Raw genomic sequence first — 10521 nt, 5'->3', positions numbered from 1 at the left:
ATTTGTGCTAATCGCCAGTTTAATGACTGAAAAATTAATAATTACACAATTAAAACAAGTATACATTACATTATCCTTATACCGATAAATACTACACACATTATTACAGATAGATTATAAATGAAAAAGAAATTGATAGGAAAAAATGACTTATAAAATAAGCTTAAAAAGGATTACAATAATTGAAAATTAAAAATTGTAACAATCAACAAACACCATTCTTAAAAATTCACAAACAAGTGATGCGACACATTTAGTTGAAAAAAGATAACTACTCAGAAGTTGCCTATAGGAATAAAATAAATAGAAAACTCTCCACGTACTTCAGCGTAAACTTGAAAAGCAAATGAAAAAAATCCATACGGAACACGATTCTTCATATCACAATAATAAGTTGTAAAATATTAAAACTAGCCGTCGACGAAATTCATAATTAAGATTAAGTATAATTGAAATGAATCCATGGTTGATCACTTCTAAGTAGTTTTAACGGAAATACAGTACTTTAATTTTGCGAATTCTTCGAATCATTACATTACCCTGTAACTTAATACAAACACGCGTACATAATTTGATTAAAACGTGGCTTCGAAAATAAATTCTATCATTTTAATCGTCTTTTGACTTCTGGGCGGTTTCATCTTCTTTAGGATTAACTTCATCCTCTTTCGGATTCGCTTCACCTTCATCATCGGAATAGCTGTTATGGGACTCGCCCGGTTTCAATAGTTTGCCAACGTAGTCGTATTTCTCGTTAAACTGCATTTCCCATTCTAAGACTGATTCCATTTCAGATGGTTTTAGATCACTCAGATCGTCGTATTTGTCACTAGGCTCATCCAATGTAAATGTAGCTAAACCTCTAGACGCATCTCGACCAGCGAATACTGCGTAAGGTCCTCCAGGTCCGTAATACCTTTTTCCGCGAGTTACATCGAATACTTTGTTATTAACGGCGACTAAAACTCTTCCTTCACCTTTGGTGCCATCAAATTCTTTGAGTTCTTCCAAAGTGAAATCTCGTTTCTTCATCGGAGGGGCCGCAGTAGACACGTACGTGACCGGCTTATCAAACTCACTTCGGCTTTTGAAAATTTTCCATATCAAGTAGAAAATGATCCCGAGTAAGGGAATATTGATAAAGTAAGTAGTAAAGGTGGAAAACGTACCACTGCTTTCTGGTAAATCTTCAGCCATTTTTAAAAGCGATGCGATGTAATTTCCGTTGGGTATCTGCTACAAAATTTGTACGACTACGGATCCACCTTATGACAACATTCGTAATACTGAACTATTGATGTTTAGATAGCGCGAGTTCATCGACGAAGAATTATTAAACATAAAATTCAACTATAAACCGTCATCACATAACGATGATTGGAAAATGAAATATTCAAATTTAGTTCCAAAGTTTGAAATTGCTTTTTAATTTTTTGATGGGACTTGTTGATGATAAATTGTAGGCTGTGTTCCATTTCAACTACGCAGAAAATTAACGCCTAGAGAAAGAAACCCGATGAAAAGCATTGAAGTTCATTCCAAGTCGGAAAGATAGCGCTGTTCTAGCAAAACATCTTTATCAGAAAAATTTCGTCGAAAAGAAAAACAGAAAAAGAGACGAACGAAAAATTGATGTTTGATCTCAGAAATGATGCTATTTTTTGATCCTGCGCGTTGATTGAATATTAATCGTTCAAATGAATACCATAACTATTTCGACATCTCGTTCCAAAACCAGCATACTCGATAAATCTTTGAGCAAAGGAAAAGGGGAAGTTAGTCTGACGTGTTTCGCTCTCCTATTCTCAGAGATTGTTCAGTACTGTCAAAATCGTTCTCATACCATTCCAGAGCTTCAAAATAAGTAATTATAAATTTCATTACTTCGCTAACTTACTTGTTATCATCATGTTATCGTTCACCTTTCGTTAGACTTTCAGAATTTGGAAAAGATGTTGGATCTAAACTGATAGACGTAGTATTCATTCGTGAAAAGAACTACAAAAGAGAAACAAAACTACTCAATATTCTCATATTCATCAAATCCACATTCTGGAAAGTAAGTCCCATCGTTCAAAGTCCCTAATCGAACAGCTTGATTTACATAATATGATTTTTTTATAGAATTTATTTGGACGAGAAGCCGATAAACTGGAACATGCTAACGACGATGAGAGAATGTATTATTTGAAAGAGAAAGATCCTCTCGTTAATAAATTCATATCAGTTCCCAAAGATAAAGGCGTATTAAATTGTGCTGTGTTCACTGCAGGAATCATCGAAGCAGTTCTTAACTCATGTGGATTTGTAAGTGTTATTGTACCTATTTCAAATACTTCAAATTTTGTTTCGTGTATGTTTCATTATCATGTTTTTGCAGCCTTCCAAAGTGACCGCTCATTGGTATAATGGAACGACGTACATGATTAAATTCGACGATTCAGTTATCGCCAGAGATAAACAAATGGATGAAAAATGAATTTCCTGCAATATAAATAAGTTTATACACGTTATATTAATAAAGTTTTATTACATATTTTTGCTGTAAATTACTGTTTCACATAACTATATAGGCTGGAAAATACGAGCATGGATAACTACAGAAAAAGCTTAAACATTAGCATAATTTAATAATGTATCGTTTATTTCTTCGAGAATTTCGATTTCAAGAAAAAGAAAAGACCGGTGCCGAAAACTATACCCAAATTAATTTTGGATGCCTGTGAAACAATTACAGAGTAATTAGCACTGGAATATTAGTTGAATGAGAAATTTTACAGTAAAGGTCATTACCGTAGCACGTCCTCTGGGTGTTTCAGCGTTGTAGTATTTCGAAAAGCCTTTGAATTTTGATTCATCGTAAACGTAATCAGCACCACTGTAATAACTTCCATCTCCTGCCATGATGACGAGTAACCTGAATCAACACACAAGATGATTACGAAAATGCTCAAGTTATTTATGGAAAAAATGCAATTTAAATGATACTTGAAGCAGTACACTAAAGGGAAATTTCTATATACCTATTATTCGTGTAAAAAAAAACAATGGAAACTTACTTTTATTAAGCTTTTAACTGAATATTTGACTTCAAAAATCGATGAAGGTTAAAGTTAATAAAGTTTAAATTTACAGAAAACGAAAAGCTTTGCAAAATTTTTATCAGTTTTTCCAAGCTGAGTTATGAGAGTACCTAGGAAATTCGAATGACCAAGCACCAAGCAAAAGCTGAATTACTTTAAAAATCAAATTATAGAGCGCAGCTCGATCAAACTCGCGCCAAATTTTATTTTTTTTTCTGAAACAACAAATTACATTGAACAACTGTCACCTTTAAATTAAATGCAAAAATTACTCTTCAAAGTTCAAAGGGGATCGAAAATAATTTTCTGTAATTTTCATTTGCTCCAATTTACATTTACAATTCCAATGATTCTTCTTCGTTACCACTGCTTTGGCTATACCAGACCAGATCCAAAACCTGGCAAATTCGGCAAGTCAGTCGCAATTTTTCATCAACTGAGGTTGAGGTTATTCACAAGAGACACCTGCAATACCTGCATTCATCAATCATTTTCATGATCTTTGATTTTACGTTTACGAACGTTTTGAATATTTGAATCATTTACAATTCGAGAACTTCATTCGAAAGTCAATTTTATTACCTATTGTTGAAAATGTCATCCAATTTTTAAATATTCATTCTCATTATCAATATCACATCACCATTCCATTTTATTTTAATACGAATTCGAGTAAGTATCAGAAAAATAATCATTTACGAAACGATTTACACGTTAATATTCTCAAATGAATTACCTGCGCCTATGATATCAAGTTCAAGAACATTTTCGGAGATGTTTTTTATTAATTTCAACTCGTACGTCGTACATCAAAATGAAAAAAAAACTGCGTAAAAATAGCAGTGTCGGAAAATGTTAGAAAATCTACAAGAAAGCCCAAAATATATCAAACCTATCCATAATATGTAGGAAATTTTAAAACCTACAAAAAAAATAAATAAGATTGAAATTTCTTCATCGATTAATTTTCATCTTCATCCTGCTCACTTCCATCTTCATCCTGCTCACTTCCATCTTCATCTTGCTCACTTTCATCTTCATCCTGCTCACTTTTATCGGTTCCTTCTCTGGATGAACCACCAGCAGATGATCCAGCATCCTCGGGTGAAATGAGATTTGGGAATGAAGGTAACTTTGACTGGTTGATGACTGGCGAAAAACTGAAAATAAATAACACAATACCTATATTATGTATACCATGAAAAGACACAAATTAGGTACAATAAAAATTTTTTTTAAACACTCACTATACTAAATAAATCGATTCTAGCCAACTCGTCAAGTTTGAAAATTTATCTAATTCTTCTCGTTTATCACAAATACCGAATATTGGCACTAAATTACCATTGATCCGACGAATAATTCTGTACGAGTTGTTTGTACCCTGGAAAAACTATACACGAATTTCTTAGTAAAAAAATTTAATATCAACACCATATAACTGTAGCTGTTGCACTTACAGATATTGACAAATAATAATAATTTCCCTCCGAGAAAAGGCAAATATTAAACACAAAGAATTTTTTCTCTTCGGTTTTAATGAACTGGCGTGGTGTGTATCCAAGAAGGATGGAATTGTTGCTGTATGATATCTTGCACGGCCAAATTGCGTTTTTTTCTGGCGCTAATTGTTTGATAGAATAAACATCGTTTAAAATTGTTAATATTACCGCCATCAGTCGACTTGGTTCGTTGGGTTTTTCCGGGCACCGATCGAATAAAATTACTAAACCGTTAAGGATTTCACATTTCGGTAACACAAATTCTATAAACATGTAGGTAAGTTTAATTATTATAGAGTTATTTTTACTAATTACCAACTAATGAAATGATTCCTACTAACCAATTGTCGTAGAAGAATCATCGTCCAGTTTTCTTTTTTTTGTATCTTTAGGGAAGTCTTTGCAAAAGATCGGGTTAATGGCCCTCTCGTTATCGAATTCCTTCTTTAAAAGTTTATTTTTTGATATTTCCTTCCGTACAAAGGGATATAAACTGAAATTTAAAATTATTAGATTTACGTGATACTATTGTAAAGAAAAGCAAAAAAAAAAAAAAAAAAAATACAAATTCAAGCATTTACTCACAATTTATTTTCAACTACTTGCAAATACGATCGAATATTGAAAAATTTGGAAGGATCTTCGTCATTTTTTAAAAATACTGAAGGCATATCCGCATCTTCCGAAATAACCACCTCATAATATGCCATAGGAGTATTCACGAACTGTTTTAAATGGACAAACAATTTCAATATACAATTATTAATAATACTTTAAAGTACATAATTCAAATAATAACTAACCTGCAGCATAATAATATACCATCCAGTGGGCGAAGAATTGCGATTTTTTTCTTCAAAAATGATCAATTTTAATTCTTCGTTAAAATATTTGAAATCTGCAGAAACGCTTGACGTGATGTTCACTTCGCAAGGCCAATTTTGGTCATCGATACCAGCAGTTTTATTGCAAGTTAACAAATTAGATAAAATACAATCCACTATGCCGAATAATCTTGCCAGCTTGGAGGTTTCACATCCTAAGGCGTTCAATTTGGAAGTTAACTCCTTGAAATGTATGCGTTCCATCTCCTCCGGTATCCCTGTAAACATTAACATTGAACAATGTTTAAAATACAACACATTGGTATTTCATTAAATGTTTAACATACTTCTCTGATGATGTTTATTATGAATTAAAAAATTTTCCAACTTCGAAGAAACGTTTTTCAACAACAATAGTAGACTTATTCATATTCACATACAATAAGTCAATGAATATCACTATATCAGTACTGAGTACATGCGGCACATCTTGTGTGATACTGATAAGGAAATAAAGGACAAAGGAGTTAAGTATCCCCCCCCCATTCACCACATGGCTGAAATTATGGCTTTGGCTGGCGGTATATTTTTGCATGCTGTTTCGATCTAGCTTTTTCCGGTACAAAAATTTTTCTACTGAGAGTAAGTAGGTAGGTATATAGTTCGGATACCTCTCCCGTCAGAAGTCGAAATATTTTTTCAAAACAATTTTTATTGTTTATTCTTCAAAGTCGTCATAGCTCCTTCAGTGCATCATTGTTCTCATAATGCCTCCGATCTATAGGTAGATTCAATAGGTAGGTACATAAATGAATAGTAGATCTCGCCGATTTTATTTTAATGAACAGATACAAATAATAGATCTTAAGAGTCTTATAGTCATTTCTCTATCAAGATGCTTCCTCGTATCGAATTCAAATAATCATCATATTCTACATCAGCTGCATTAAGTTTTTTTCGATAGTTCTTAATCCATCTTCTGAAAACATTTACGTAAAATTGCCTAGCTAATGTAACGCTTTCAGGATCATGTTCATTTGTGGCTCTTAAATCTAAATGATGAGCTGTATCGCGTAGAATCACTACAAGAATATTGTTCGATAATTTCTCAAGGACTCCTCCGCTGGACCAAGGATCTAACAACCCATTGCTGTAGAAATCAAACAACTAATTAATATTTTCGTGAAATCAAAGAGATAGTTTTGCCTACAATGAAAATGAAACTACAGCCTTCCAAAATTCACATTAGATACATTATTTCGTTTCAAATTAGTACCTAAATTAAGAAATAAATAGGTAGAATAGATACCTACCTAAATATTATGTTTGATGAATAACGTAAATCTTTTCCACCGTATACTTCCTCTATATATCTTTCATTTGGTACTGCTTTGTAGGTTTTGTAACATTCTTCTGCATACTGAGTGAGATTCCATGCCGCTGGTTCAAACATATCAGTTATACCATTGCTACAAAATGGCATTATGATCTCCGAACAAGCCTTTGGTTGCAAAAAAATGATGAATAAATTATGAAAGGGCTCAATAATTATACACTTGTTACTTGAGTAATTTTAAAATATATCCTATATCGAAGAAATTTATTATTATAATGTACCTAATAATTAGTACCTATCTATTAGGTACTCAATGGGTTCTTGTAAATAGGTACCTGAATATTCCATGTTGTAGCCGCAATATCGCCAAATGGATCGGTTGACCAATCAAAACATTGTGTATTTCCAGTGTAATTCAAGTAAAGGGAAATAGATTCGAATATCGCGCTCAATAATTCATCATCTGGTATCGAAGAGTTCAAATATTTACACATTTCCTATCACGGGTAATAGAATATTAATTAAGTACCACAATTATTTAGAAACTTGATGTGCCAGTTTAATTTTGTGTAACATGTCAGAGGAGATGTTTCTTACATTGACAGGGTTGGCAGGTAAAGGCATCAGGAAATCTGTAGGGTACGGGTAGTTAACCATACTAACAGCTGAATAAAGCTCGCTCAAAACATTAATTAGTTGAGTAATGTTTTCTTCGGATTTGATAGGTGCGCATAGTTTCCAGTTTTTGGTAATCCATTGCTTGCCATCATCTGTACATTATCATTTTTTTTGCCACAGACATAGGTAAATGAGTAAGTAGTCCATTTTTTTATGTACTAAGAAAAGATCTTGAAAATTGATCATATTACCTTCTGCTAATAATTTACGTAAAACTCTCCAGGAATTTCTAATGTTCTTCACACACTGCGGACTCGAAGCGTTGAAAGCATCGGTCAATACCTTATTATAGGAATCGCAAGGTGTTATGCCAGTAAATTGTAAAATAGGTGCTGATGCGGCTAAAGCCCTGAAAACATTAAAATGAAATGAAATGAAATGAAATGAAATATCTGTAGCTCAAAATGAGGATCGTTGATCGTATCTGTATATATTTTCAGCCTGAACCTTAGTGAGCAGAAAGTACCTATGGATTTGTATTCTACTCGTCTACTCTGATCAAGTTGAAAAAATTCAATATAGTTCACTGTACAGGTCTGAGAACATTGAAAATGATTTTCTAGTTTTCTTTGAAAAAATCGACCAAAAGAACATTTTCAACTATAAAATTCACTGCTACCTCTCATCTCCCCTCATAATCACTTCCCACACCTACTTATCACTATTGACCTACCCTTCAATTACTGCTGGATACTTTATTCTCATCCACGCAGCCAGCATACCGCCATAAGAACCACCGAATGCGATGACAGGATTTGCACGTTTACGACTACTTCTTACTCCACTGTGGGGGCTAAATTTCTGGTAATTTTTCAGCTCGTATAATACGTCGGCGTAATCAGCCAGAGCTTGTTGGGTTGACAGATATGAAAAATAATTGGAATCCTGTGAAGGAGGAAAACGTGCTTTATAAGTGCCTTATTAGTAAGCCTACACATCATTTTTATCTTTATCTAACAATGGAATAATTCAAATATATAAGTATGCATAGCTAATTAGCTATATTAAGTATTACTGGGAAATACTTTTACTGGGTACTTACTTTTGTATAATTTTTAGGAGGTAATGATTTTCCATAATAACGATGTTCCGCGAAAACAATTAACGCTTTGAATATTTCTGCTGACTCCCAAAGAAATCCCTGTTAAAAAAAAAAAAAAAAAAAAAAAAATGCATACAGAAAAAACAGAAAAATTGGAAATGGTGGACGTGATGAGTTTTTTATTTCAATTCAATTTCTCAAACGTATAGGTAGAAATCAAATTTTTTGAGCTGCCTTCAAATCAATTTGTAAGCCTTTGGAAGGAATTTTTTTATTGCATTGAAAAAAGGTAATTACCTATTTCAAAAATAAGTAGGTAAGTATCTAAGGCAAAATTTTTAGCTGTTACACGATTGTAATTTGTAAGGTGTACTTACATTTTATAAATAATAATTCAAAAAAAAACTATTTTGAAATTTTTCTAAAAATTGTAAAAAAAAATTGGCGAATTAATTACAGCAGCTCAAATCTCTCCAAGAAAGTAGTTAACTCTTAGTTCATTTCATTTATATTCGAAACAATATACCCAAAAATACAGGCTATAAAAACAAAACTATATTTACTGTGTTTTGAGCAAACACTTCGATATCTCCTTCGTTGCCAGTGTAAAAAAATATAGGTCCATAGTTGGGTTTCCAGAAAGTATCATTGATCAAATACCGTAACCTGAATGTTCGATTGTCAAAAAATGAAAAATGATCCAGCTGCAAGCAAAAAATAATAACAGGTGAGGTTTACTTTTGCGAATAGTTCACTCGTGTTCATCTGTAGGTATGGAAAGTACGGGTAGGTATAGGTCATAGAATACGACGACGACGTATCGGATATCACGCGCTAAAAGTGTTTTATCGAATGTTCCCGATAAAAAGCATACGTATTTAGATGCTACATTAATGCCATTATATTCTATTTATGCATTAATTTCGAAACGTGAACGTGAACGTGAACCTTCGAATGAGGTACCTAATTGACGTTAATTCAAGAAATTCGCCAAAATTAAATCAAAAAGGTATCTGCGAATGTCTCGTGTACCTATTGTGAGCATTTGGTAAAATGATACATTATTTTTAAAGATCTTAGAATTTCATTTAAATTAACAAGTATGCATTGAAAGTGGTGAAAATTTTATAAATGCCTATGGGATCAATCTTATTTGCATTATTTAAAATAAAATCAACTTACCGGTACATCGATGTATTTGGTCTCATAAGTATACTTTCCATATGAAAATGAAATAAAAAATAAAGCTGATACGAAATAGATCAATCGTGTCATTTTTTACTACATATAACAATACGAAATAAAACTGAACACGCTTATGATCTCAACCGCTTCGTATGCAAGATCAAAACTAAACTGAATGAGTAGCTTCCGATCATTAAATAAATGCGCGACCTTTCCTCATATCACTTATGGATGGGAATTTTACTTTTAAGGAAATTGTGAATCAATACAATTATCATCGTTTGCATTGATAACGAACGATGAATTTATATCGTTGTGTTTTAACGTTCAATAAATAAGTAGGTACCTATCCTATGATTATTAAGAATAAATTGACAACATTATTCACAGTAATATAGGTACTTAAATGTACAATACATGTTTTTAAGGCGCTGTAGATTTTGTATAAATGATGAAGAATTATTGGAAATAGACCATTAAGCAGCTAAATACATTATTTAGATTTCGTTTCGATAAAGATTTAACTTTTAGGTGTAAAATGTTGACATCAGTGTTCTTTTTTTACTTTTTTTTAATTTATTTGTTTTTAAAAAAATTGAATATCTATATAGGTATTGAAAATATTAAGGTGGGAAAGTAAGTGCACCAATAAAAAAGTGTTACTAAAAAATTTTTGTAAAAAAAAAATGCTTTAAACAATATGTAACTAGGTATATTGTATTTTGTGATGAGGGAATTTCTACTGCAACTAAAGAATCAAAGATACCTGCCTTAATAACTATAATTTCACAGGACAATGAAATATCATTTTTTTTTAAGTTTCTAGGGCACATGAGTTGAACTGCCCCTTGGTTTTTTGATTTGGCCATGC

General features: G+C 32.3%; 4 protein-coding genes across 6 annotated transcripts; 1 reads left to right on the top strand and 3 right to left on the bottom strand.

Annotated features, from left to right (window-relative positions):
• Nucleotide 1: 1 nt before the first annotated feature.
• On the bottom strand, nucleotides 2-1454 carry LOC135849128 (membrane-associated progesterone receptor component 2-like). Its single transcript, XM_065369389.1, has one exon. The coding sequence runs from the start codon at nucleotides 1195-1197 to the stop codon at nucleotides 610-612; it is 588 nt and encodes a 195-aa protein (XP_065225461.1). The 5' UTR covers nucleotides 1198-1454; the 3' UTR covers nucleotides 2-609.
• A 115-nt stretch (nucleotides 1455-1569) lies between these two features.
• On the top strand, nucleotides 1570-2536 carry Trs31 (trafficking protein particle complex subunit 31). The gene is made up of 4 exons (XM_065369390.1): nucleotides 1570-1864; nucleotides 1933-2059; nucleotides 2125-2307; nucleotides 2381-2536. The coding sequence occupies exons 1-4, from the start codon at nucleotides 1698-1700 to the stop codon at nucleotides 2477-2479; spliced, it is 576 nt and encodes a 191-aa protein (XP_065225462.1). The 5' UTR covers nucleotides 1570-1697; the 3' UTR covers nucleotides 2480-2536.
• On the bottom strand, nucleotides 2511-6094 carry LOC135849126 (uncharacterized). Of its 3 annotated transcripts, none has more exons than XM_065369386.1 (9): nucleotides 5757-6094; nucleotides 5389-5687; nucleotides 5171-5310; nucleotides 4927-5078; nucleotides 4544-4848; nucleotides 4331-4476; nucleotides 3024-4243; nucleotides 2794-2917; nucleotides 2511-2720 (listed from the first exon to the last, which is right to left on the bottom strand). In XM_065369386.1, the coding sequence occupies exons 2-7, from the start codon at nucleotides 5671-5673 to the stop codon at nucleotides 4045-4047; spliced, it is 1227 nt and encodes a 408-aa protein (XP_065225458.1). In that variant the 5' UTR covers nucleotides 5674-5687; nucleotides 5757-6094; the 3' UTR covers nucleotides 2511-2720; nucleotides 2794-2917; nucleotides 3024-4044. The 3 variants fall into 3 exon arrangements, with proteins under 3 accessions (XP_065225458.1, XP_065225456.1, XP_065225459.1); XM_065369384.1 differs by having other exon boundaries at nucleotides 3060-4243; XM_065369387.1 differs by having other exon boundaries at nucleotides 3060-4243; nucleotides 4331-4467.
• A 125-nt stretch (nucleotides 6095-6219) lies between these two features.
• LOC135849125 (lysosomal Pro-X carboxypeptidase-like) lies at nucleotides 6220-9841 on the bottom strand. The gene is made up of 9 exons (XM_065369383.1): nucleotides 9648-9841; nucleotides 9029-9169; nucleotides 8466-8564; nucleotides 8097-8308; nucleotides 7615-7772; nucleotides 7343-7515; nucleotides 7081-7242; nucleotides 6723-6910; nucleotides 6220-6559 (listed from the first exon to the last, which is right to left on the bottom strand). The coding sequence occupies exons 1-9, from the start codon at nucleotides 9738-9740 to the stop codon at nucleotides 6289-6291; spliced, it is 1497 nt and encodes a 498-aa protein (XP_065225455.1). The 5' UTR covers nucleotides 9741-9841; the 3' UTR covers nucleotides 6220-6288.
• Nucleotides 9842-10521: the final 680 nt, after the last annotated feature.

Source organism: Planococcus citri, chromosome 5 (genome assembly GCF_950023065.1).
Source record: "Planococcus citri chromosome 5, ihPlaCitr1.1, whole genome shotgun sequence".
Classification (NCBI taxonomy): Eukaryota; Metazoa; Arthropoda; class Insecta; order Hemiptera; family Pseudococcidae; genus Planococcus; species Planococcus citri.
This window is presented reverse-complemented; position numbering and strand designations above follow the sequence as displayed.